The 27,755-nt window shown below is 51.7% G+C and overlaps 1 protein-coding gene across 3 annotated transcripts in view; it reads left to right on the plus strand.

Annotated features, from left to right (window-relative positions):
- Positions 1 to 2,346: 2,346 nt before the first annotated feature.
- Positions 2,347 to 27,755, plus strand: part of SFXN2 (sideroflexin 2) — a 32,003-nt gene continuing 6,594 nt past the window's right edge. For all 3 annotated transcript variants that reach the window (XR_004001339.1, XR_004001338.1, XM_030570331.1), the window contains exons 1-6: positions 2,347 to 2,399; positions 16,623 to 16,795; positions 17,434 to 17,604; positions 20,778 to 20,876; positions 22,248 to 22,323; positions 25,043 to 25,128. Coding sequence is in view for 1 of the 3 variants with exons in the window: in XM_030570331.1 (XP_030426191.1) it covers positions 16,638 to 16,795; positions 17,434 to 17,604; positions 20,778 to 20,876; positions 22,248 to 22,323; positions 25,043 to 25,128 (590 nt within the window). In the remaining 2 variants the exon portion in view is untranslated. The remainder of the gene's footprint in view (positions 2,400 to 16,622; positions 16,796 to 17,433; positions 17,605 to 20,777; positions 20,877 to 22,247; positions 22,324 to 25,042; positions 25,129 to 27,755) is intronic.

Here is a 27,755-nt window from a genome sequence, read left to right on the forward strand (position 1 = left end):
AACTAGACTTAGTGTTTGTTGTTTTGTTTTTTTTTTAAATGAAAGCTGAGATTCTGGAGAACAATTTATGTCAGGGTCTTTAGCTGGGGTGCTCCCCGTGTCTCTCCCCACTCCAGCTAGTCTCTGATGAACCCCAAGGGGCCACACCGCACACTTTGGGAAATGCTGATTTAATATATGGGAAATACATTTGTGTATCTTTCAGTTTAACACTAAGTAAAATATGCACTGAAAACTACCTACTTCCTTCCCGCCCACCCCATCTCATACACACAAAATGCTCAGAAACCATTCAGCAATCCCAGACTATACAGTTTGAGACCTTCGGAAAGCACAGTGCAATTTCATCTGTCAGCAGCCGCTGCCCAAGTGTAGTTAGTGGAGCGCTCCACTGCATTATGTAACTGCCCTCATTCTTAAAGCAGATGTAGTTCCTGTGATGACCACTGTGCCTAGTATGTAATGACCCACCATCAAACAAAAAGGGAACAAAAAGGGAACAGGGCCTCTTGGCCTTTGTCTCCACACCTTTTGTGACGGAGCAGTGTTGAACACTGCAGGTTGGGATGGGTGGGGAATGTAGCTTGCAGAACCATCACAGTAAAGATGCTGCATGTGCTATGCTCCTAGCATGCTGTCTGTGTATCTCCTCAATTAGGGAAAATGAGTTTGCCTTGAACCAGTGTGTGCAAACCAGGCCATCTCTATGGATCTGAGGATTGAATGTAGCCCTATATGTGGGGCTATTGGCAGATGTTCACCTCTTTCACCCATCGTCTGTCCTACTGTCATAAGCTTGCGTCCCTTTAGTTCTGCACACACCCTGCACACCATTCCTGCCCTAGGGCTAGCCACTCAGGGGGGGATGGGGTGCTCCCCTGCAGCAGCTGTGTCAACCCCTCCTCCCCTGGCACGCATGCCTGAAACTTCTGAGTACATGCTGTCCTTTTCTTCTCCAATGAGACCCCCCCAGGGTGGACCCCCATCTCTCCCTCTTCATTGTACCCCAGCACCCCATCCAGCCCTCCCCATCCAGCTTGGCGCGCAGAACTCCTGCCCCCCATCCCTTCTCCCCATCAAGGCTAGCCCCTCCAGTCCATCCTCCTGCCTCGCCTAGGTTGGACCCCATCCCTCCCTCCCATGGCACATAGCCTCCTCCATCCACCATTCCCCAGCCAGGCTGGGCCCCCCAGATCCCACCCCATCCTGCCCTCCCCCCCAAGCTTGGTCCCAACACCCCAGCCCCCATCTCTTCCTCCCAGGCTGGACCCCCATCCCTCCCTCTCCACAGCACCCTAGCCCCCATCTATCCCTCCCCAGACAGGCTGCACCCCCATCCCCCTGCCCCCCATCCCTCCCCCTAGGCTTAGATCCCAGCCGCGCATCCCTCCCCCCAGGCTGCCCCCCTGCAACCCCAATCCCCCCTCCCACCCAGGCTGCCCCCCCAGCAACCTCCCAATCCCCTCTCCGCACCCAGGCTGCCCCTCCAATTCCCCCTCCCCGCTAGGCTGCTCCCCCCAAGCAACCCCCAATCCCCCTCCCCACCCAGGCTGCCCCTCCAAATTCCCCCTCCCCCGCCAGGCTGCCTCCCCCAGAACCCCCAATCACCCCTCCCCACCCAGGCTGCCCCCCCAGCAACCTCCAATCCCCTCTCGCACCCAGGCTGCCCCTCCAATTCCCCCTCCCCCGCTAGGCTGCCCCCCCCAGCAACCCCCAATCCCCCTCCCCACCCAGGCTGCCCCTCCAAATTCCCCCTCCCCCGCCAGGCTTCCCCCCCGCAACCCCAATCCCCCCTCCCCCGCCAGGCTGCTCCCCCGCAACCCCACTCCCCCTCCCCGCCAGGCTGCCCCCACCCAGCAACCCCCAATCCCCCTCCCCCACCCAGGCTGCCCCTCCAAATCCCCCCTCCCCGCCATGGCTGCCCACCCAGCAACCCCCAATACCCCTCCCCACCCAGGCTGCCCCTCCAAATCCCCCCTCCCCCGCAGGCTGCCCCTCCCCCAGACAGCAGGACCTTCCCCTGGCTGTCCCCCCTCATATCGCGCACTCACCATCCTCTACGCGGCTCCGGGGTTACCATGGGCAACTGCGTCATGCGCACCGCCTCCTACGTACAGCGTCACCCTGCTCCGCGGCACGCACGAGCGGGAGGGGGCGGGGTCAGACACATCCCGCCTCGCCCTGTGCCGGCTTCCTGCCCCTTCTCGGGCTGTCCCTGTCCGGCGCATGCGTATTAAACTCCCTTGGCTCCCGTCTGAGGCTCTGTGCTGATGCGGGCAACGTGGGGGGAGGCCGGCCGGCTCTGATTGGCTGACAAGGGCCACGCGTTAGGGAACGGGGCGGCGAACTCCACGTGGGCTAGACAGAGGGAGCGGGGCTCTTGCCTGGGGCAGCGGCAGGTAGGGAGCCGGGGGGTGCAATGATGGGGGGGGCATCGTGTCAACTCCGGGAGGCCTAGGAGGGGAGCGCGGCCCCAAGGAGCGTGCAGTTGCTGCGGGGGGCTGCAGTGTAACCCCAGCGGGTGTGAGAGGGGAGGGAGAGGGTGCAGTGCTGCGGGCTGCTCCAGTGTAAACTCCACCTGCGTGAGAGGGGAAGGGAGAGGGTGCAGTGCTGTGGGGGGCTGCAGTGTAAACCCACCGGGTTTGAGAGGGAAGGGAGAGGGTGCAGTGCTGCGGGCTGCTCCAGTGTAAACTCCACCCTGTGTGAGAGGGGAAGGGAGAGGGTGCAGTGCTGTGGGGGGCTGCAGTGTAACCCCAGCGGGTGTGAGAGGGGAAGGGAGAGGGTGCAGTGCTGCGGGCTGCTCCAGTGTAAACTCCACCCTGTGTGAGAGGGGAAGGGAGAGGGTGCAGTGCTGCGGGGGGCTGCAGTGTAAACTGCAGCGGGTGTGAGAGGGGAAGGGAGAGGGTACAGTGCTGTGGGAGGCTGCAGTGTAAACTCCAGCGGGTGTGAGAGGGGAAGGAGAGGGTACAGTGCTGCGGGGGGCTGCAGTGTAACCCCAGCAGGTGTGAGAGGAGAAGGGAGAGGGTGCAGTGCTATGGGGGCTGCAGTGTAAACCCCAGCGGGTGTGAGAGGGGAAGGGAGAGGGTGCAGTGCTGCAGGGTCTGCAGTGGCAACCCCAGGAGTTGTGAGAAGGGAAAGGCGAGGGTGCAGTGCTGTGGGGGGCTGCATTGTAAACCCCAGCAGGTGTGAGAGGGGAAGGGAGAGGGTGTAGTGTTTTGGGGGGATTGCAGTGTAAACCCCAGCAGGTGTGAGAGGGAAGTGCAGTGCTGTGGGGTGGGGGGTTAGAGTGTACCACCTGTTGGGTGGATGGGAGAAGGAAGGGAGGGAGTGTCAGTGCTCTGGGGGGAGGGTAGCGTGCAAACCAAGTGGTCAGAGAGGAGTGCAGTGGATTCGGGTTTTGGTGAGAGGGTGCAGTATCTAGCCCAGAGACTCTGAGAGGAGATGGCAGGTGCAGTGTAAGCTGTGTGTGTGGAGACAGGGATGTTATTGGAGAGGAACCAAGAAGGTGAGTACAGTGCAAAGCCCAGGTTATCCAAGGGGGGAGAGCAGTGCAGTGTAATTGGGGGTGGGTGTGTGGCATACAGTGAAAACCCCCAGGGGAGCTGAGAGAGCCAATGCAGTGCCATAGGTGCATCCTTGGTAGAGTGGAGGGGCCTGAGATTAGCTCAGACAGGTGGGGAGAAGTGGAGTTGTAGAACCTGGAAAGGGTGCCAGTGGGGAGTGGTGTGATGTGGGTGAAACAGGCTGTGTCCTAGAAAGGTAACTTTGGTTGCTGTGTTTGGATGGACCCGTTTTTTTGTGGGGGAAGAGTAATCCCCATGGGAACTGGTCAGGGGCGGGCCAGAGTTGTGCTGTCAGGATGCACACAAAGGTCTTTGTCCAAGTCCTATAGGGTCATCTTCCACAATGTTTCAGAGTGCCTGAGTTAATGGGTGGGGCCTACATGATTGACAGGGAGCAAACAGAGATTTCCTTTGACACCTTGTACCTGCTGTAGCCTGGGTCATGTCAGGCTAACCATGGGTGCCCAGCTGCCAGCCTCGTGCGAGGAAGTGGGGGAAGAGGGAGTGTATGTGGGCCTGGGCTAGCCAGTGGGAAAACCTGCCACATGTCACTGTGGTAGGGGATGGAGGGTTGAGACTTGGAACTGTGGCTCATTGAAACCATGCAAGCAAACGCACTGTTGCAAGACAATGGAATACTTTTGAAACCCAATCCAGTGGGAAGAGTTGACAGCCCTGGGAATATTTGCAGCTGGTGACTCTCTAAACAGACTCTGGGCATAATGAAGGGGCATGGAGGAAGCTCTGGATCATCTGAAATCTCTCATAAAGCCTGTTGCTGACTGCCTGAGTTCTGTGTTTATTTAAACCAGTTTTCTGAAAAATGCAGCCCCCTTTGCTTCCCCCCGCCCCAGTAGCTATTTCAAGCTCTGTTAGGTTAAGGCATTTTGATCCCATCAGTTGCTTGATGGAATGTTTCTGCCGTGGCCATAGTAACTCTTCTGGCCCTTTCCAAGTGGCTGAATGTTGGTTTGAGCCAGTTTCTCCTTTGGTGGAACTAAAAGGAAACATCTTTCCAGGCTTTGGACAACAGCCACAGAGGCGATGAAATCCTCACCTCATCACTCTCCCCCTCACCCCATCCCTTGCTGGGGGCTAACCACCCACATCCCCTTCCTCTGTCCCTGCTTGCTGATGCATCCTTTACACAGAAAGAGAGATGTTGAATTAGATTATGTTGTCTTCCATGGCCCACTGAAAGGAAAATAAGGGGGAATCCCTAACCTCCATAGCGGGGAGGGAGGCTGCTCTTGGGGTGAGGGAGTAGTTCACTGTGTCCACCCCATCCAAAGGTAGAAGAAAAGACATAAAATCAGCCAAAGCATCATTAAAACATAGTCACGATGTTGAGCAAAGCAAACACTGTACAATTGGAAATGTTCTGAGCTAAGGGAGGGATTGCAACTGCTTTTGAGGACAGGGTCAAAATTCAAAATGATCTGGACAAGTTGGAGAAATGGTCTGAGGTAAACAGGATGAAGTTCAATAAAGATAAATGCAAAGTGCTCCACTTAGGAAGGAACAATCAGTTTCACACATACAGAATGGGAAGAGACTGTCTAGGAAGGAATATGGCAGAAAGAGATCTAGGGGTCATAGTGGACCACAAGCTTAATATGAGTCAACAGTGTGATACTGTTGCAAAAAAAGCAAACATGATTCTGGGATGCATTAACAGGTGTGTTGTAAACAAGACACGAGAAGTCATTCTTCCGCTTTACTCTGCGCTGGTTAGGCCTCAACTGGAGTATTGTGTCCAGTTCTGGGCACCGCATTTCAAGAAAGATGTGGAGAAATTGGAGAGGGTCCAGAGAAGAGCAACAAGAATGATTAAAGGTCTTGAGAACATGACCTATGAAGGAAGGCTGAAGGAATTGGGTTTGTTTAGTTTGGAAAAGAGAAGACTGAGAGGGGACATGATAGCAGTTTTCAGGTACCTAAAAGGGTGTCATCAGGAGGAGGGAGAAAACTTGTTCACCTTAGCCTCCAATGATAGAACAAGAAGCAATGGGCTTAAACTGCAGCAAGGGAGATTTAGGTTGGACATTAGGAAAAAGTTCCTAACTGTCGGGGTAGTTAAACCCTGGAATAGATTGCCTAGGGAAGTTGTGGAATCTCCATCTCTGGAGATATTTAAAAGCAGGTTAGATAAATGTCTATCAGGGATGGTCTAGACAGTATTTGGTCCTGCCATGAGGGCAGGGGACTGGACTCGATGACCTCTCGAGGTCCCTTCCAGTCCTAGAGTCTATGAGTCTATAAGTACGTCCTTAGCGCCATTGCATCAGTGGCGTTGCACCGCTGAGGTGTTGAGGTTCATAGATCAGTTTCCCTCAGCCCTGAGCTCCATCTGTCTGGTTTACATTTTCATTCTCTCTTTCAGAGCCTGTATAGCTCTACTCCCCTCAAACTCCTCTTTCAAAGCTCTTCTTTAAATTAACTCTTTGACTGCTGTTTTTCCCTCCAGCCAAGAATCTCAAAGGCCTTTAAATCACTCCTGTTTGTAACTCATGACTCTCTCATGTGGTAGGTTATCCCCACGTTCACTGCAAAACTCAGTCCCTTCTTTCTTCTAGTCTTTTTCTGATTTGGCTTTTCTCCCTGATCAGTGTTTTCTGTCTCTTTCTTCCCTCACTGTGAGGTGTATCTTTTCCATGGCTGCTTCTCCCTCCCCATGGCCGTTAGAGTTTTTAGAATCCTAGAACTGTAGGGATGGAAGGAACTTGAGAAGTCATCAAGTCAAGCCTTTGTGCTGAGCTGGCCCAAGTTAACCTAGACTTGAGACATGACTTTGTCCAATCTGGTCTTTAAAACCTCCAGTGATAGGTTGTGGAATCCCCTCCTTGGGAGCCTATTGCAGCGTTTAACTACCATGGTTAGGTTTTAGGAATAGCTTTCTAACCCTAAATCTCTCTTGCTGCAGATGAAACCCGTTACTTCTTGCCCTGCCTTAATGGACTTGGAGAACAATTGATCACCATTCTCTTTTATTACAGTCCTTAACGTATTTGAAGACTGTTACCAGGTCCTTCCTCGTATTCGTTTCCCAATATTTTTAACCTTTCCTCAGAGATCAGGTTTTCTAAACCTCTTATTTTTGTTGCTCTTCTCTGGACTCTATCCAGTTTGTCCCCATCTTTCCTAAAGTGTGGTACCCAGAACTGGACATAGTACTTCTGCTGGGGCCTCACCAGTGCTGACAAAACAATTACCTCCTATGTTATACATTCAACACTTACTTTAATGCGGCTTGGAATATTAGCTGCCTTTGCAGCTGCATCACATTGGTGACTTCACTCAATTTGTAATCCACTATAACCCCAGATAGTTCTCAGTAGTACCGCCTAGCTAATTATTTCCCATTTGTAGTTGTGTATTGGATTTTTTTCCTTCCTACGCGAAGTACTTAGTATTTGTCTCTTATTGGATTTCATGTTGTAGAATTCAGACTAATTCACCAATTTGTCAAGGTCATTTTTAATTCGAATCCTGCCCTCCAAACTGCTGGCAGCCCTTCCCATCAGTGTCTCATCTGCACATTTTGTGAGAATACTCTCCACTCTGTTATCCAAGTCATCAGTGAAAATATTAAATAGTATTGGACCCAGGACTGACTACTGTGAGATCCTGCAAGCTACGTCCTACCGTTTAACAGCAAACCATTGATGACTGCGCTGAGTACAGTCTTTCAACCAGGTGTGCACTCATCTTACACTAATTTCATCTAGACCACATTTCCCTGTCCTGCTTATGAGACTGTCCTGTGGTACTGTGTCAAACACCACCTTCTTCCCCATGGGCCTGATAAAACCCCATTCAAATGAATGTCTGGGTCTCACTGAGTTCAGTGGGCTTTGGATCTGGCCCCTGGTGACTGGAATGCCCTGTGTATGGTGAGAGAATGATGCACATTTATAAAAGGAGTTTAATATTTATTCAGAGGTCAAGCACAGCACCAAGACCTGTAAGCTTGGTGGACCGTTTTCTAGCAGTACAACGGCAAGTCACATTCCCATGCACAGTACAAGGTCCTTGGACTCTGTGTGAAGTCCTGATTAATAATTAGGATCCTTGGTGGGCTTTAACTTGGAACAAACTGACAAGCAAAGTGATGAGTCTTTCATTTTCCAGTCTTTTATTTTTCTTCCTCCCCCACCCTCCAATGTTTCCACCACCAGAACCAAACTCAGAAGCTGCACCTGTGTTTCAAGTGGCTTTTTTTCAACAACGCCCAAGGAAGCTATGTAGTATTGGCAGGGCCAGTTGCTCAGCTCCTGCCTCCTAGTTCTAGCCACTGGACTACACTGCCTCTGGATTTGCACACTGGCTGACCTTTTATTCCTCTCCTTTGATTGCATCTCCACTGGAGCTGTGGAGAGGTAGGAGACAACCTGTAAGTGAGATGCTCTGTAGCTGGCTGGCTGAATGGAAGCACTGCAGGAGTGGAGAGAAGAGAAGAGAATGTGGCTGATAGCTGAAAAGGACTTTCTTTTCCTGCTCCTAATCATCCTCCCCAGCCAGTAGAGCATGGCAGTTGTCTCCTCTTTTGATGCTACACCCCTTCCTTCCACTGAGATCTCTAGACCACTCAGCAATGTAGGCAGGACAGCAGCACTTGGCAGCTGTGGGAGTAATTTAGTGGGAGATGCCAGTCCATTTCAAAATGCACCCACTTCAGTGGCGGGAAAAGCAAGTGTTATCGAGTGCATTGGTTGGGTATGGGTTTGGCATGGGGCATCCCCACCCCCAGTGACCACTGAAGTTAGCCAGGCTGCCATGTTTTTTGCAATTGTCTGATAAATGGCAAGTTAGTGCGGGAGTGGGAATCCTATCAGTGACAATGGATCAAGCCACAGGATTTTGGAATTAGTCAGTCACAGGATGTACACTTCCTGGGATGTCTGAAACTGGACTGCACAGTGCTCTGTGGGGACCGATACTGCCCCAGCAGGGATAGAGAAAAGGATTCTCGGTTCCTCTTCTCCCTCTCATTCCTGTCATTTCCCTAAGGCCCTGTGCTGTGTCAGCTCTCCCAGGCGCGGCGTTAGGAACATCTGTTACCAAGAAGTGGTAGATTATTAGATGCCAAACGCCCAAAGGCGTGCATTCCATTGCATAGCTCAAGGGAGGGCTTAGACTCTACATATTGTGCATTGGAAATGGATTTGGAGAAATGTTCCTTTAAAATATAGCACGGCTCCATGGATGATCCCCAGAACTGCCACTGTCTGGCTGTGTGACCTTTGTCTGTAAAATGGGAAGAGCAAAACTTGCTTCTCGTTGGCAACTGCAGGGAGATCTGCTGGTGGGAAAGGCTGTGTTGGTGCTAAGTCTTAGCAGGCTATTTGCTTTGTAAAATCTGAGAGCAGATCACCACCTTGTTCCTTTCGTGAGCCTGGTCCATCATTTCAAGGTTCAAGTGCTAATGTGTAGGGATCCCTTTTAACATGCTTGTAGCAAGGCAGTAGGATACCCCACAGCCCCGCTGAGGGACAAACCTCCCCTACCACCGCCGTGAGCGGAGCCATTGAGTCCTTCACCTGCCCCTCAGAGGTCACGGCGCAGACCCGGAAGTATAAAAGCTCGCCTGCAGAGCTCAGTCGAGGCCCAGCCACCGCAGGGGCTAGATGTCTGTGGCCGCTGCCAGCCGGAGCTCACACCCGGCCAGCTGAGCCTGCCCCACGCCAGCTGCCCCAAGGAGGACAGGCCAGGGCCGCCCCGCGCCAGCTGCCCCGAGGAGGACAGGCCAGGGCCGCCCCGCGCCAGCTGCCCCGAGGAGGACAGGCCAGGACCGCCCCGCGCCAGCTGCCCCGAGGAGGACAGGCCAGGACCGCCCCGCGCCAGCTGCCCCGAGGAGCCGCTGAGCCTACCGTCAGCTACTGACCCAGAGGAGCCGATGTGTTCGAGACCGCCGGTGACGCTAAGCCGACTCAGGGGGAGTGTGGAAGCAGCCCGGAGGCAGCCAAGCCCCGTCTGGCTGCAACACTGCCAGAGCCAATGTCAGTGTGTTGCGGCCAGGATCCGCACTGGCAGCAGCGAGTCTCTGCCGCTGCTAGGGCCCCGGGCTGGGACGCAGTGGAGTGGAGGGCCTGCGTCCCCCCTGCCACCCAATTCCAGGGTGGCAGACTCCCCTTCCCCTGGCCTGAGGAGGCCAAAGCCTGTGACTACTGCTCAGCCCTGCCTGAGGGCCTGAGCACCCCTGACTCAGCATTTGTTGCCCTGCCTTGACCTAGGATGGGCTTAAAACTATCATTACTGCTCAGCCCTGCCTGAGGGTCTGAGCATTCGGACTCAGTGTCTGCTGTTCCGCCCTGACCAAGAGCCTGAGCCGGTTGTGGACTATTGACTCAACCCGCCCGGGGTCTGAACCCCCTTAACCGAGTGTGCATTAGTTCCTAGGACAACAGGGCCGCCGGCCAGCGAACTAGAGCAAGGCAGTGGGATACCCCACAGCCCTGCTGAGGGACAAACCGCGGCCACGCCGCTCTACAATGCCATAAAACAGCCAGTTGCAGTCAGTTACCTCGCTACTTTAAAGCCAAGCAACAATTAATTCTAAAAAAATGAGTATATGCTCAGGTGACATCCTCAAGGTAAGAGCTAGCAGCTCAGACTGGGCTCAAAATCCATCAGTTCTTAAACCTACGAGCTTGGAGTGCATTGAAAAACCAGCTCAGAAAGGATAGGAGGAGGAAACAGAGAGCGTACGAGAATGAGAGAGAGAGATTAATCAGCAAACAAAAAAGCTCCATGTTGGTGTTGAAAGCATAGGGAGAAAGTGAGACTTGCCAAAGTAGTTAGACCTTGCAGACAAAATTAAAACACATAGCAAAAGATTCTTTGGCTATATAAATAAAAAGTGCAAGAAAAGAACTGGGGTTGCCATGCAGCGACAATGGGGTAGAATTAAGTGTAAGCTAAGTATGGTCCAAAAACAAATGAATACTTTGCCTCTGTTTTAGCAACGCTGAGGATGGAGAACACGGGTGGCAAAGGCAGGATGACTAGTGTGAATTAGCATCTAGAAATGGAAATAACCACGTCTGAGGTAGGAAGCAAAGCTCAGAGTTTGTGTTCTGGTTGGGGAACCAGATAATCATCATTTCAGAACACTGAAAGAATGGATACTTGAAACTGCAAGTCCAGTAGCACGAATTTTGAATACATCTATCAATTTGGGTGTGGTAGAATATGAATGGAGAATGTTAAATATAGACACTATATTTGCTAAAGGGAGTGTGTGGGGGAGGGGGAAGTGATCTGGGAAACTATAGACCCATTAGTCTGGCCTCAGCAGTATGCAAGACTTTAGAACAAATTTTGAAGGAACAAAATTAACAACATGGAGGTCAATGGAAAATGCAATGAAATGCAACACAAGTTTACCAAAAATCAGGGCCGCCCAGAGGATTGAGGGGGTCTGGGCAAAGCAATTTCAGGGGCCCCTTTCACTTAAAAAAAAGTTGCAATACTATAGAATACTATATTCTTGTGGGGGCCTGGGGCAGATTGCCTCACTCTTCCCCCCTCACCTCCCCGCAGGCAGCCCTGCCAAAAATAGTGCCGGGTAACCTGATATTTCTTTCAATGAGGTAAATGATTATTTTAGAAAAGAAATTCAGTAGATCTAATCTATTTGGACGTCAATAAAACATTTGATACAACGCCACAGGAAATTATTAGTTAAAGTGGACAAGGTGAAGATTAGTAGAGAATTGTAAATGGGGAAGGAATTAACTAAAGGGGAGATGGCAATGGGCAGTATTGAAGGACTGTCCAGATGGGGGGATGTTCTTAGTGGAATTCCTCAAGGTTCATTCTTGGGTCTAATCTTTAATATTTTTATTCATGACTTGGGCATGAAAATCTACTGAAACCCAAAATTGGGAGGCACTGTCAATACGTAGGAAGATTGGAATATTAGAGAGGCAGAGCGGATCATCTAGAAGACTGGAGTAATATTAAATGTTATTGTTAGGGGGCTTATTCCTTCACCCTCTCACTTCCTGGTCCTTCTCGCATGAACAGAGAGCAACAATACCCGAAGTTCGAAGGCGCAAACAATTCAATATTTATTGGGGTGAACTTCCAGCAAGTATGATTCCAGCTTCCTTCCTTAGTGTCTCCCTTCCCAGCTCTGACACCACAGAGCCTTGCCTGTGTCCCTGTTCCTGTTCCCATCCCCTGTTCCCATTCCCCCCCCCAGCAAAACATGATCCCAATTCCCCCACCTCCAGTCCCTGTTCCCATTCCCCCCCCCCCCATTTCCTGATTGACTGCAGACTATATAGCAAAACTTGAGTTCAGCTTAGCTATACCATAACCTATCATTTTACTGAAATTTAACTAACCAATCTTAACGTATTGTAACATGGTTATTTAACCAATTATGTCCCACCACCTTAATTGGTTTACACCCAACAAAATTAATTATACAGCAGACAGAAAGAATCACAGAACCAGGCAGAGATTATACAGACAAACAATAGGGAAGTGGAGACTACAGGGATAGCACAATACAGAAATGAGGATTTCGCATCCCAGCTTTTGATATGTGAGTTCTTGCCAGACAGGATGCTATCAAACTAAGTTTCTTTTAAATGTTCTAGGCTCTTCCCTTTCTCTGGAGGTGATAGGAATATCAGGACAGGATTATATTCCTAACAGCCTAATAGCACCTTATTTCAGTGTGACTAGTTTAGAATATGAGGATATGACGATACACTTCCCAGTTTATGGCTGCCTTTGCTGCTTAGCAGAAGGCCTTAGCCTAAGAACCAGGCCTTAGACTGTCACAGTAAGAGAAGGCCATTACACAGACAGTGATTTTGATTGTTCTTTTATACCTCTATAACTAGCTAAGTAATAAAAATACACCTAAATTCTTAAAGTATAGGCCTTTGCAGACAGGCCTAAATATCTATATCCTAACCGTTCTACCATTTCTAGTACAAAACGCAAGGTCATGCACTGAGGGTCTAATAATTTCTGCTATAAGCTGAGGGTGCCCCAGTTGAAAGTGACAGAAAAAGACCTGGGTGTATTAACTGATCACAGAATGACTACGAACTAACATTGTGATGTGGGTGTGAAAAAGGCAAATGCAATCCTAGGAGGTATGTCCAGTAGCGATGAGAAAGTATTCATTCCATTGCACAAGGCACTGGACAGGCCTCAGCTGAAAAACCATCCAGTTCTGCTAACTCATGCTCAAAAAAGAGGAATTTAAATTGGAACAGGTGCCGATCCAGGAGGTCCCTTCCAGGCCTATGTCCCTGTGATTAGGACTCTGGCGTTCCTAGCTCCCGGGCCAGTACTGCAATGATTGCTGGCTCTCTAGAATACAAGAATGAGAATACTTGGCATTTATCAGCCAACGAGTTCAGAAGTTGCCCATCTTGCAGATTTTTCTGTAGAACTTGTCTTCTTGCGGGATTTGATAACAACAAACCTACTCAGTCCATTATCCAAGCTGATGGATCTTGTGTACTCTACAGGCCAAAAAATTCCATATCCAAGGACATTATAAAGTCCGTCAAGAATAGAGGAAGTTTGCAGTATTTATAAACCGAGTGCACCGCTGGGCTAAAAGTCTCTGGCATAGGCCCAGGATCAAAGAATTTACGAGCTCTGTTAGCACATACTGCAAATTGCCCAAGCAAAATACCTTCCGTTGTCTCCTTTGGCTTTAAAAACACAGGGAAATTAATTGCAGAAAAGTGATCTTGATATTGCAAGTTTAGTGTTGGGTCGAGTGCTCAGAAGGCCTGTGCTAGACGGGGTCAGACTAGATGGTCACAACGGTGCCTTCTGGTCTTGGACTCTATGAAAAAAGATGGCTAGGAATGCCAAGTTAAGGCTACTTTCTCAGTGTTGCTGAAATTCAGTGTCTTAGCTTCTGGTGTTCTTTGTTAACTATAAAACTTAGTATATTGCTTGCTTGTTAAATCCCCTAGTGAAATGAGCAGGATGTGCAATGTGCCAAAGTTAATGTCCTAAGAGCAGCATTAACTTCTCCGGAAGTCTGAGAGTTTGACAGTCTTTGGTTAATTAGATATTGTCCGTGAAGCATGTGGAATGTAGACAGACCTATTTAAGGAATGTTAAGTGTTATCAACCTTAATATTGCATTAGTGCTAAGTGGGGTTGGGGAGCGTGGTGCATTTAATGTGCATTTGTTGGCGTGATGTAAGTAAATAATGTGTTGGTAAAGGCTGCACTATGGATTCACTCTCCTGCTGCCTAGCTAGGTGGCTCTGTTCCTGGCAGCAAAATAGAAATCTCTCTTTAAGGCAGACAGTATTTTTCAGGTGAACTTCCAGAGGGATCCAGTCCAGAATTCCAGAGGCTTTGAACTTCCCAAGGAGTTTATCAATGGGGTTAAAAAAGTCCCAAATAAAGTGCCAGAGGGGAAAGCATCTGAAACCGCCACTGTCCCGCAGTATCAGAGCTTGGCTGACATTGGGCCAGGCTGGCTCAGGGGAACGGTTATGGGCAAAGAGTTGTTCTCATTGTAGGTTGCGGGTTCAGTTCCAGTCCATTTGGGAAGGCAGAAGCCATGACGGCTGTGTGGCAGCCTCCATGCAATGAGCTATGGGATCCCAGTACAGTTCCTAGGGAGCAGGTGTCAGTTGTAACACCAGGGTTGGAAGGTCAGAGAACAGAGGGCCAGGAGTGAGGAGCCCATAGAGACAGAGCCTGGCAATGTTGCCCACTCCCCATAGCAGGAAGTCACCAGACAAATCTTGAGAAGTCGCTACATGTAGCTGTTTAAGTGCTCAAAAGGAGTCAAAAATGTTACTAAACAAAATGTTCAGCATATTCAACAGAGAATTATATACACATACGCACACGCCCAGGCGAGTATAGTCACAAAATCATTCACAAGCTGCTCAATAGTGTTGTTAACATCGATTCCATGCTCTTCTTACTACATTCTGTTGGATATCAGGCCAATAGTACGTCTCAACTGAGCACGTCCCCAGACACCAGCCTATACTGGAAACCTACTGACCGCTATACTTACCTACATGCTTCCAGCTTTCATCCAGACCACACCACACGATCCATTGTCTACAGCCAAGCTCTAAGATACAACCACATTTGCTCCAATCCCTCAGACAGAGACAAACACCTGCAAGATCTCTATCAAGCGTTCTTACAACTACAATACCACCTACTGAAGTGAAGAAACAGATTGACAGAGCCAGACGAGTACCCAGAAGTCGCCTACTACAAGACAGGCCCAACAAAGAAAGTAACAGAACGCCACTAGCCATCCTCTTCAGCCCCCAACTAAAACCTCTCCGGCTCATCATTAAGGATCTACAGCCTATCCTGAAGGACAATCCCTCACTCTCACAAATCTTGGGAGACAGACCAGTCCTCACTTACAGACAGTCCCCCATCTAAAGCAAATACTCACCAGCAACTACACACCACACAACAAAAACACTAACCCAGGAACCTATCCTTGCAACAAACCCTATTGCCAACTCTGTCCACATATCTATTCAAGGGACACCATCATAGGACCTAATCACATCAGCCACGCCATCGGGGGCTCGTTCACCTGCACATCTACCCATGTGATAGATGCCATCATGTGCCAGCAATGCCTCTGTGCCATGTACATTGGCCAAACCGGACAGACTCTGCACAAAAGAATAAATGGACACAAATCAGACATCAAGAATTATAACATTCAAAAACCAGTAGAGAGAACACTTCATTCTCTCTGGACACTCAATGACAGACTTAAAAGTAGCAATTCTTCAACAAAAAAACCTTCAAAAACAGACTCCAATGAGAAACTGCAGAACTAGAATTAAGTTGCAAATGGGACACCATCAAATTAGGCCTGTTCCTGCTGATACTCACACCTTCTTGTCAACTGTTTGAAATGGGCCACATTGATTACATTGGCCTCATTAGCACTACAAAAGTGATTTCCACCCCTTCTTGTCAACTGTTGAGAATAGCCCACTTCCACCTTAATTGGATTGGCTCGTTAGCACTGGCACCCCCCCCTACACTTGTTAAGGCAACTCCTGTCTCTTCATGTGCTGTGTATTTATATCTGCCTACTGTATTTTCCACTCCATGCATCTGCTGAAGTGGGTTTTAGCCCACGAAAGCTTATGCCCAAATGAATGTTAGTCTCTAAGGTGCCATAAGGACTCCTCATTGTTTTTGTCCTCAGAAGGAATCACATTCCTGGGTTTCTTGGGCTGAGATCACTATAATCTGCAGCGAAGAAAAGTTTGTGGCGGCTAATTAAATGCTTTGCTAAAGCCAGGCACACTTTGGAGAGAGGAGCACATTAGCCAGGGCTTGTTTTTAGCCATGTGTTCTTTCTCACTGCACCATAGTATGTAGCACGCCCTGTGATTCAGGGTAAAATGGCTAATGAATTGGGCAGAGCGGGGGAGTCGACAGGCTCCCTGACCAGGAGAGCTGCATGGACGGAAGGTGGGGTGGGAGGAGACAGGGTCATGTGCCCCAGTGGAGCCAGGACACCGGGCCTCCGGGGAGGAAGCCTTTACTATAGGATCAGAGGTGGAGCTCCCTTGACTTCACCTTCCCTTTAGTCCTTCCCCTGGTTGGCCTGGGGTTAGCTGCCCAACTGTTTTCAGAAATCATATTCTGGGAGCAGGTGAAGGGGTCCGGCTAAAGTATTTTTGTTTTTTAAATCTACTTTCTTGGCTCCCTGCAGGGCCAAGCTCATGTCAGGCGAATGCCCTCTTCCCCCTGCTCTGGGCCCTGCCTTTCATTTACCTGTTGGCTCAAATCCAGGCTGGCAAGAAAGGGAGGCTAGGCCAAAAGGCAGTTCGGGCTAATAGATTGAGCAACTCCTGAGGCCTGCTCCTAACTCTCACTCACTGGGTTTTCTTCCTGGCCCTGGGAGGAAGGATCGTCTCCCGTGTTTGCTCACCAGGCCATTTGATGGGGAAGTTCTGACTGAAAGCCGATCACGTGGCAGGACTCTCGTACAGGAACCTTGCAAGGGTTAGGGGAAGGTTTCCTCTTTAAAGTTCTCCCCTTTCTCTTCCCCTTCAGATCCCCACTAAAACGATGATCAGGCTGACCGATTTTAGCATTGATGCCCCGCGCTGGGACCAGAACACTTTTCTGGGGCGCCTAAAGCATTTCTTCAACATCACAGACCCGCGGACGGTGCTGGTGTCTGAACATGAGCTGGACCAGGCTAAGGCACTGGTGGAAAGCTGCAGGTAAATGTCCGGGCAGCCCCTGGATCTGAATGAAGGTAGAAGGCTGTTCGCAACCTGCCCTTGCGAGGCAGGTATGTGAGAGGTAAACCTCTGGGGCGAGGAAAGCTTCCCTCTCTGTTCAGCAGTGGTATTGTACCCTCTTCATCACAAGGGGGTGACATAGTAGCATGTGCTTGAGTGGACAGTATGTGCGGGAGCAACCCCATGCCAGCCAGTAGATTGCATGTGCTCAACCCAGGGGTTGGGATCAGGAGGGGCATCTCACATTACCCAGCAGAGTCTTTGGCTTCTTACAGGTCTGCACAGGCAGGTGCCATAGGGAGCTCTCATGCAGCCCTTCCAGGTAGGGAAGGTGGTGATGATATCTGGACATCCTAGAGGTGGTGGGCTGGAGAGCAGGGGTCTTGCATAGTGCGGGGATACTGGGGGGGGGTATGGAGAACATGGGTGCTCCCCTTTCAGAGCATATACCAAATGCATTCTTGCCCCCTACGTGAGCCATGCTCACCTAAGCCCATTCTGTAGGCACCCTGCAGGCATGGCAGTACATGAAGGCTGGAGATTGGCAGGAGTCTGATTCCATCTGGGGGTGGGGAGCTGACAAACTCCCAGGACGTTGCTCTTTCTGTTACCTGCAGGGCTGGCCTGGTACCCCCGGGAACCAGCCAGGAACAGCTGTTCTACGCCAAGAAGCTCTACGACTCTGCATTCCACCCAGATTCAGGCGAGAAGATGAACCTGATTGGGAGGATGTCATTTCAGGTGCCCGGAGGAATGGCCATCACTGGCTTCATGCTGCAGTTTTACAGGTAAAGAGCTGCAGGGGGGGCAGCAAGAGCCCCTTTCCCAGTCCCCCTTTAAAGCTGTCCCTGTTAGGCTGAGCAGGGAATTGCCTGCAGTGAGTTGCAGGAAGCCACGTCAGTTTGTATAGATTAGCTCCCTCCTGGTGGTGAAGGGCAGGGGGGCAGACTCCGCAGCACCATGGATTCTCATGTCCACCCCACCAGCATGGATGGCATGGTAATGGGCACGGTGTAAACACCTAGATAGAGGGGAGTTGGAAGGGCCGGACCCATGATGTGGTAAACATGAAGAGAAACCTTATCTTTCATCTCTGAGCCTTTCTGACCACTCAGTGCAACATCCTCCTGAACTATTTACACGGCTGGGACCTTTAAACCTCATGGGCAAATCCCCAGGATTTCCAGTCCAGTCTCATGTCTGATCTGACCCCTGTCCTGAAACACTGGTGATCTTCATGCAGGGAGACAGATGGGCCTGCATAGCACTCGTCATACGCTGCTAGAATGTTATTTACCGGTTGTATTCCTTGCACTGTGTGCTTGTCCTTGACCTTGGGGCTCACGACCTTTGGGCTGGCCTCTCAGTCCTCCCTCTCCTCTCCAGGTTGTTGCCTGATCTAAAGATTGTGTATTAATTATATTGATTACTTAAGAATTCCCCATCAACACTCCTGAGATCAGGCCCAGTATTATTAAATTACCGTTCAGTTGGGAAGCCCTGTGTGCACGGTTGCAACACTCACTCTTAGGAAATACCTTCTGTATTTGTACTAGTTTTATTAATGCACTTAGTGAAGTTGCAAACGCTCCAGCCAGCGTGGTAGATGCCGCTAATACAGAGTGGGCATCTGAGCATCTGTATACTCCCACCGTCCTTTGCAGAGGGACTGAAAGTGATCATCGGCCTCCTCAGCATCACCAGAGGTGGTCATCCTGGCAACACGTTACATCTCCCCAAGGCGTAGAGGCCGGGATACAACTTTTATACTGTGTTATGTGGACGCCGCTGTGCTTAATGCTGTTTAGTTGGGTTTTCTTTGTATTTCCTTCTCCCACTGGTTACATGTTCGTTTACTTCAAGCTTATTAGCATATATGCCAATTAGTTACCATGGCATTCTTGTGGTCAGACAGCCCTCTGTCGTGTCCTATCTTATGATCTAGGCCTACTCCTAGTTAGCATAAGCAGTTAAGTCTTTTGGGCTGTATGCCTTGTTTAGCTAAGATATTTTCTTACAGGACTGAGGCCTGCAAGATCATTATTTACTGCCTTAACTTATGCCTGTGCCTGACCTTACAAATACCTGCACCAGTAGCTACGCAGTCCAAGTTTGTGCCAAACCCCCACAGCTTCCTCCTCTGCCGTGTTTTGAAATTCTGGCCCTTCCACCGAGCCCCAGGAGCTTAAACGTGGTCACCATAGAAATCCTGAGCTCGTGGAGGAAATGTGTCCTTGCTCTGAGGTTACAGCAAGTGAAATTACTTGTCACCATTTCTACTAATTCATCTTTTTTGTTTGGTTGGGGTTGTTAGTTTCAAAAAAGGGATGAAAGGTAAACTGGTCAATTTCACTGTCCCCTTTCATTGTCAGGTTCCAGCAAGACATGGCTGGGTTGGGATCTGCAACCCGACAGGGAAATGTTAAAATAGAGCACAGAGACACCATTTTTTAAAAAAGGCCTACTAACATTTCTGTTTCATTAGATTTAAATCCTTCCTCTCTGCCCCGGCCTCTAACACATCCAAATATTTGGGCAAAAAATGAGTCCTTTGCTCAATTAAAGCCATGTCTTTCCTTTGCTTCACTCACATGTTTTTCTTCTTTATCTTATTAACTGATTCTGCTGTTGATTAAAAACCCTTTAATTATTAACCCAAAGCCAGTCCTGGGCTCTGGCTGCTCTTTTTTTAAACTTACCTCTCCTGGTTCCTTTGTATCATCTGAAATCCCAGATCCCACCTCTCCCAGTGAGTGCCACTGTTGAAGAGAGACCGCTGCGAATCTGTAGCACAATGTTTCCTTTCTCACCCTTGGAAAAACCTCTCCTGCTCTGGTGTGTCAATGGAATTAAAAGGTGCCCCCGTGTTTGCCTTCCCCTGTGTCCCTCCTATACCGTTCAAGGAGAATGTTCTGTAGGGAATGATTCTGCCCTGACTCCAGACAACAGATCTAGGCTGGGACCTTTTCCAGCTCTAGTGTAGAGTCGGGTGCTGGCGGGTTGGTTTGCTGGCCGCTGGGAGGAGCCTGACAAGACCTCCTCACTAGGAGGGGGAGGAGGAAAAAGGCACTTAGCTCCACCTCTTTTCTAAACTTGTATTGCCATTGGCTACCTGGATTGCCAGTCCTCGGGTAATGACCAACTGGATTAATGAAGGTGGAGTCCCCCTTTGCCTGAGCAATAAACTGTTCGGCTCAAGATACTCTCAGCCATTATCTTTATCCCCTTCCTGGCCTTTAAAGGGCGGAGCATCCAGTCCCCAACTGGCCTGTGAAAGATCCTCTCACTTCTGTCCCCCTCTGCCCACAGATCCCCAAGTGCTTTGCAGACAGTGCAGTCACACTGGCAACCCAAGTGAGACAAGGAACGAATCCCCTCTGCCCCCATTTGACAGATGAGTAAATTGAGGTGCAGGGAGTGAGGAGCCCAAGAAGTCCCCATGAGTCGCTGGCGGAGCTGGGGATCTCTGCCAAGATCCTTAGTCCCATCCACACACCGTCACCACAGACCTCCCTTCCCTTCGAAGGGGTAGGGACACGCCAGGCTGTGGTGCAGAACTCTGCCAGGTTGATGTGCTGCCCGGTGGAGTGAGTGGCTATGGGGGCGGAGCCCACCACAGCCCCATCCCTGGGTTCAGCACAGCTCGGCAGGAATGAACCAATCCCACAGGAACCCTCCTGCCCAGCTGAGAGCCCAGGCTCCTGCCTGCTGCTTGGCCACCTTGCTGCTCTCATGGAGCATGGCCCTGTGGAGTGGGAGCCAGGACTCCTGGTTCTTTTCCCAGCTCTGCCACTGCCTGCTGTGGTTCCTCAGGCAGGTAGCTGTGTCTCGGTTTCCTTCTCAGCAAATAGGGGTGATGTTTACTCTCACACTCAGCTAGCTCAGCCTTGCGGCTTGGTGCTCTGGCGGGTGGGGGGAGGTCAGAACGCCTGGGCTGAGCTCTGTTGTCTCCCCCCGATAGGACAGTCCCAGCAGTTGTCTTCTGGCAGTGGGTGAACCAGTCGTTCAACGCCTTGGTGAACTACACCAACAGGAACGCAGCCTGCCCCATCTCACTCACGTGAGTATCTGCCCCGTGTTTCCTGCCGCCGCCCCAGTGCCTCCTGGGCTTTGCAATGAGGTATCTGTCCCTGTTGCCGGGAGAGGAAATGCCCTGTCAGGAGCAATCCTGCCATTCCTCCCTGGGCACTGGGTGAGATGGGCTCCTGTTTGGTGTGTGACATCTCTAGGCTGTCTCTGAACAGGTGGCGGCTGTGGCGCTGGTAGCTAGGCATAGCGCTGCTTTTGCCACGCCTAGGATCAACCCCAGGGCAGAGTCTAAAAGCACATGGGACTGGAGGCTGCCTGGCTTAGATATCCGTACCTGAGTCGTTTTGACCTCACTGAAGAGCTGTCCCTCCCGTGGGCCCCTGGATGCACCCAGAGGTCCTTCTCCCCAGGCTCTGTGTTAGGAGTTCATCAGAGGTGACCCGCAAGGGGGGCCGGCCCTTCCCACCCACCCATGGAAGGGACCATTGCAGCACCTGCTGCTCCTTGGGGTCAGAAGGCTGATTTAACCCTCCACTGCCATGGGAACTATCACATTGGGTGCCCTGTGCTGTCACCAGCTCCTGGTTGCCCCTCACTCTGCTCTGGACACCAGGGACTGAAAACTGGGGAGGGAAGGAAGGAAGGGTCTGCAGGTGAATCCCATTGCCAAAGGTGCTGACTGCTGGGGAATACTAGGCCCTGGGGCCTTCATTCCATCCAGGTCAATATGCTGAGTTGCAGGGGAGCTGGAGTGGGCTGGGCATTGCAGTCATCAGGGTCCGTTCCACTCTGCGTGGACAGCGATCTGCCCTGGTGTCCTTGGTCAACATGTCCCCTCTTTGCATCACAGAGCAGTGTTGTATGGGGTGGCTGCTGCCCTACACCCCAGAGGTGGCTGCACGTCTTTGGAAAGTTAGAAAAGTTGATAACTGCAGGAGCTGCCTAAATCTGATGTGCCAAGAAGGAGAGTTTGGGAGTTGGATGTCAGCAAGGGCATATAATGAGCCACAGGATTTTAGCTCTATAAGAAGAATATTCTGGCTCCTACCACAGAGGGTCAGAAAGCATGTTACAAACACTGAGAGACGTAATATCAACCCATTTCACAGATGGGGAAACTGAGGCACAGGAACAGAATCCAGTTTCCGCACCTCACAGTCCTGTGCCTTAACCATGAGGCCATGCTTCCTGCATTCTCTTCCCCAAGTGGAACCGTTCCCAGGGTATGAACCGCAGCCCTTTGGGAGCTCCATCTGGGAGCCAGTCCTGAACCTATCTGGGGGAGTGCTCAGGATGTGCGCCTCTTGCCCCCCAGCCCCTCCCAGGGGACGGGCACTTGTTCAGGCAGCCTCTGGGAATTGCTGAGTTATGTGTTGTTTTCCCCCCATGAATTACTGTCTAGGCAAATCGGAGTGGCTTACGTCACTGCCACAAGCACAGCCCTGGCGACCGCAGTGGGACTCAACCTGTACACCAAGGTACCGCGGAGGGGCTCCACTATGCGTACATGCGGTGGGGAAGACACTGTGGAGCGGGGGTATCTGAAGAGAGCATTGGTGCAGGATGGGAGGCTCTCTGCTTGCAAACCAGGGGGACTTGCCTTCGAGGGCGCTGCTGGCTCCACCGCTTGTCAGATCCGCTTCTCCGATGGTGCCACTGAGACAGGTCCGTGCTGGTGCCCTGGCTGTTGCAATCAAGTGTAAGCCGGCTCCAGGTTGAATACAGAAGCAAACCTGCAGCTGCTCTGCGTTCTCCCCAAAGGCTTTCTGCAGGAGTGTCAGTTCCATGGACAAGCTGCTGATTCAACAGCGCCTTTAAAGGTCCAGAGATCTGGCATTCAGCGTACACTGCAGGGGACCTGGTCTTTCCTGTCTACTCTAGGAGTTGAAATCCCTTTGCTGTAATACAACCGTTCTCCTTTCCCATACTACACCCTTCCTCCCCTTTTAATAACACGGCGGTCACGACCCCGATGCCTAGTTGTGATGCACACGCCCCAATTCCTTGTCCGAAGCGCCTTTGCAGCTACGCCCTTCCCCTAGCATACAGCCATGCAAATGTGGCTTCTGCTGGGACCATCTCTCCCTCTCTGTGAAGATACCAGCAGGTTTCTGGGTAGATCCCAGTGCCCAGACCCGTCTCGTTAGGCTTCTCATTGCGGTCTGCCTCTCATGTTCCTTGCAAGGCCTTTGGGTGCCGATCTTCCCAGCCCTGTTGATGCATTCGGAGGTACTCCAGCACTGGCCCCAGGTGCAGCCGGACACAGCTACTAGCTGGCCAGGCTGTTGTAGCACAGGGGAGTGGGTTGAATAAGGAAGTTGGGACTCAGGATTTTTTTCCGCCTGATCTAGCAGCTGGGTCTGATTTGGGTGAAAGGTGCCGGCCAACAGCTCTGAGGGTTGGAGGGTTTCGTTGAAGGCCTGGTCCATGCAGCAGCGAGCAAGCTTCCCCATCACATCTCTGCTTCTGAGGGCTTGTCTACATCAGAAAGTTGCAGCGCTGGTGAGGGAGTTACAGCGCTGCAACTTTGAAGGTGTACACATCTGCAGGGCATCACCAGCGCTGCAACTCCCTGTTTGCAGCGCTGGCCGTACTCCCGTTTTGTCTCGGGTTGTAGAGGATCCAGCGCTGGTGATCCAGCGCTGGTAATCCAATGTAAACACTTACCAGCGCTTTTCTTGACCTCCGTGGAAGGAGGAAGCCTCTGGTAATCAAGCTGATCTCCTTTCCCGGTTTGCTCTCTCGTTCCCGGAACCCCGAGCAAGCAGGTAAGGATAACCGCTTGCTCGGGGTTCCGGGACCGAGAGAGCAAACCGGGAAAGGAGACCAGCTTTGCCGCGGTTTGCTCTCGCGTTCCGGAGCCACCCTGCAAACCGCAGGGAAGGAGACCTGCTTGCTCGGGGTTCCGGGAACGAGAGAGCAAACCGCGGCGAAGCTGGTCTCCTTTCCCGGTTTGCTCTCTCGTTCCCCGAACCGCCGAGCAAGCGGTTCTCCTTACCTGCTTGCTCGGGGTTCCGGGAACGCGAGAGCAAACCGGGAAAGGAGATCAGCTTCGCCGCGGTTTGCTCTCCCGTTCCCGAGCAAGCAGGTCTCCTTCCCTGCGGTTTGCAGGGGGTTCGGGAACGCGATGAGAGCAAACCGCGGCGAAGCGGGTCTCCTTTCCCGGTTTGCTCTCTAGTTCCCGGAGCCCCGAGCAAGCAGGTCTCATTCCCTGCGGTTTCCTGGGTGGCTCCGGGAACGCGAGAGCAAACCGGGAAAGGAGACCAGCTTCGCCGCGGTTTGCTCTCCCGTTCCCCGAGCAAGCGGTCTCCTTCCCTGCGGTTTGCAGGGGGTTCGGGAACGCGAGAGCAAACCGCGGCGAAGCTGGTCTCCTTTCCCGGTTTGCTCTCTCGTTCACGGAACCCCGAGCAAGCAGGTCTCCTTCCCTGCGGTTTGCTGGGTGGCTCCGGGAACGCGAGAGCAAACCGCGGCGAAGCTGGTCTCCTTTCCCGGTTTGCTCTCTCGTTCCCGGAACCCGAGCAAGCAGGTCTCCTTCCCTGCGGTTTGCTGGGTGGCTCCGGGAACGCGAGAGCAAACCGGGAAGGAGACCAGCTCGCCGCGGTTTGCTCCCCCGTTCCCCGAGCAAGCAGGTCTCCTTCGCCGCGGTTTGCAGGGGGTTCGGGAACGCGAGAGCAAACCGCGGCGAAGCGGGTCTCCTTTCCCGGTTTGCTCTCGCGTTCCCCGAACCCCGAGCAAAGCTGGTCTCCTTCCCTGCGGTTTGCAGGGTGGTTCGGGGAACGCGAGAGCAAACCGCGGCGAAGCTGGTCTCCTTTCCGGTTTGCTCTCCCGTTCCCCGAACCCCCTTGAAGCCGCCCAACAGCGCTGCAGTGTGGCCACATCTAACACACTTGCAGCGCTGGTTGCTGTAAGTGTGGCCACTCTGCAGCGCTGGCCCTATACAGCTGTACTAATACAGCTGTAACTACCAGCGCTGCAAAATTTTAGATGTAGACATGGCCTGAGAGTCAATCCTGCCCGTGAGCTCAGTGCCCGAGTCAGTCGCTCCTCCTGCTGAGGGCGCCAGTTCTCACACTGCGTGTTGGGCTGCTGGCTTCCTGCTGGGCTGAGGCCCAGCAACTCCTCTCACCTAGGGGACGCTGAGGACGGTTCCAGGCCTGTTGTGATGGCCATGCTCACCTCCGTCTCTTTCCTTCCTAGAGAGCCCCACCCCTCGTGGCGCGCTGGGTCCCGTTCGCGGCGTGGCTGCTGCCAACTGTTGTGAACATCCCCATGATGAGACAACAGTAAGTCTGTCTCTGTTCTCCAGGATGTGCTGCTGCCTATGGGACCTTGCCAAAAACCAAAGTATGGGGGATCTGGAACCACAGGCAGAGGTGACTTTTGTAATGGGGAGAGAGGCCATGTTAACCAGTGGTTGGAGCCTAGATCCGAGAGCCAGGACTCCTGGGCTCTGTTCTTGTCTATCACTGGCTTGCTGTGAGGGCAGGTCACTTCCCCTCTCTCAGCCTCGGTTTCCCCATCGGTGTGATGGTACTGAGCTAGGCTGCTAATGTCTGGACATCTCTTGACGCTGCACAAAGCTTGATGTACATGTTTGATATTATTCCTAAAAGCCAGGACTTGCCTGCGCGGCTGAGAGAGCCGCCCCCATGTTCTAAACTGTCAGCAGGACCGAATGGAAAGCGTCTGCCTTGACTTGTAGCTAGGGATTTGGGTTATTCTGAGCCCAACTACAGCTCAGGTGTTTTAGGAGTAAAAACAGCTGTTGATTGGCGGGTTTAAACACACCAATCTTTGTCTTTAACGTCCCCTCTGGGCTGTGAATGGCTGTTTAGAGGCTGCTGAAAACAGGCCACAGAGGACGAGGAGCCTGTTTAAAAGGCCCACTAGTGGTCGTGTGAGGTAGTGTTTGTGAGCAAATCTCTCTGGCAGTGGGTTAGTGGGGGATTCTCAGTGTCTGTTTTATAAACACAGGCTCTCTAGGCTTTTCTGCTTTGAGGCTTTTTAACCTAAACCCTTTAACTCTCCCCCACCTGAGTGAGGGCCATCGCCAACTGGTGGCTGCCTAGGCTAAGACTAAACATTGATCTATTGGCATGTTGCTGTGAGGTCATCCTTCAGAGAGGCACTTGCATCTTCCACTGCAGTATCTGGTTGCTATTGGTGACGGGATGCAGGACTAGATGGACCACTGATACATGGGGGTTGCCAGACCAAACCTGACCATGAAGGCCTGTATCTGGCTCCTTCAGTGTAGTTGACACTTCAGAGGAAGGTGGAAAAACCCCTTGATGGACCTGGCAAAACGGACCTGGAGAAGAGGGCCTTTTCTTCCTGACCCCTGTGGCCCTGAAGCTTGAGGCCTGGTTGTCTTTATCTTAGCATGTGTAATGGCATTGGGTATGGCGGCTAACGCCATCTGGGGCTCTGCTGCTATGGCTCCTGAACCAGCAGTTGAGTGCTGTCTGCTGAGGGCCTGCTGACAGCTCTTTCCCTTTGATAGCGCAAGACCTCAAGACTGAGGTTCTGAAGTCTTAGTGAGATTGATCTAAGTTTGACCTTTATTTGTCCAGCTGCGCGGTAGCGTGGCAGGCCTGACACTGTGCTCACAGGATGTGTGTGTAAAATTTCTTTCCAATGGCTGGTCTAGAGGCTAAGGCACCTGCTGTAGAGCCATCCGAGGGTGTTCTGTCTTAGCCCAAGTGGCAGAGGCGTGGAGCTGTGGACAGGGGTTCTGCAGAGGCTGTTCGATCTGCTGCCTGCCTGTCTAACGAATCCACTGCTGCAGAAACCTGACTGGCTGTGGTTGGGCAGGTAGAGGGGCAGTATCTGAGAGACTTTTGTACATGTGGATGGTTAGCTTGCCATGAGGGGCCCAGATGCTCCAGGGATGGACACCATAGAAATGCATGAACTGTGCGGTTAGAACGATGTGTATTATTGATGATCAGATTTTCCCGACTCTTTAAAACCAAACCTGCGTCTCGGTGACAAAATCCTCTTGCTGTGTCTGGTGGGGCTGGGGTATTAACGGATAGCAGAGCTGTCACCACGCTCCCGCAGTGGTCCTGTGAGATGAGTAGGTGCTATTTCCAGCAGCCTTCCGTAGGTGGCAGCACTGCGCAAGCAGTTCATTTCACCCCCTCTCTGCCCGTTTTGTGGCTGGAGAAGGGCAGCCCTGGGGTTTAGCGTTAAATCCTGTGTCAGGACGATGGAGAGGGGGCTGAGCTGGCTACCTGATCTCCCTGCCAGAGATTTACTGGGCACATTGTCTGAATCATGTATTAGAACACCGACAGGTGAGTCTTGCTATGGACGGTTGCAACTGCTTTATTCTGATGAATTTGGCGGCAGACTGGTGGGCCAGAATTGGATAAAGACCAACACAAAGTGGTCTGTATGGGTAGAAACAGGCCAGGAGTCATAGTCACCATGGCAAAACTCTACTTCTTTCCTATGAACAATCAGATTCCAAGGCCAGGAGGGACCCTTGTGATCCACAAGTGTGACCTACTGGGTAACGCAGGCCAGGGACCCTCCCCGAAATAATTCCTGTTTGAATTAGGATAGCACCTTCCAGTAGGGTGCAGGGAAGGGGTACCAGTTGTGCCAGACAAGGCGGGTGGGAGCTGTCCATGCCGTCTCTGTCTAGCTGGGGTTATTGTGGGTGATGCCAGCCTGGGGTGCTGCTCCAGCCCAGAGAAAGAGATGATAAAGGAAGGAGCCACAGGTGATTTGGGGAAGGGCACATTGTAGCACCTAGGACCCCACTGTGGTACGTGCTGTACAAACACACGACAAAAACAGAGAGACTGCAACCCGTCCGCCCTCCTCATTGGCCCTCGTTCACGTGGTTCTGGCCCTCGTAGCAGAAGGTTTGAAAAAGACCTGATTCTCCATCGCCCCCTAT

The sequence above is a fragment of the Gopherus evgoodei genome, chromosome 7 (assembly GCF_007399415.2).
Source record: "Gopherus evgoodei ecotype Sinaloan lineage chromosome 7, rGopEvg1_v1.p, whole genome shotgun sequence".
Lineage (NCBI taxonomy): Eukaryota > Metazoa > Chordata > Testudines > Testudinidae > Gopherus > Gopherus evgoodei.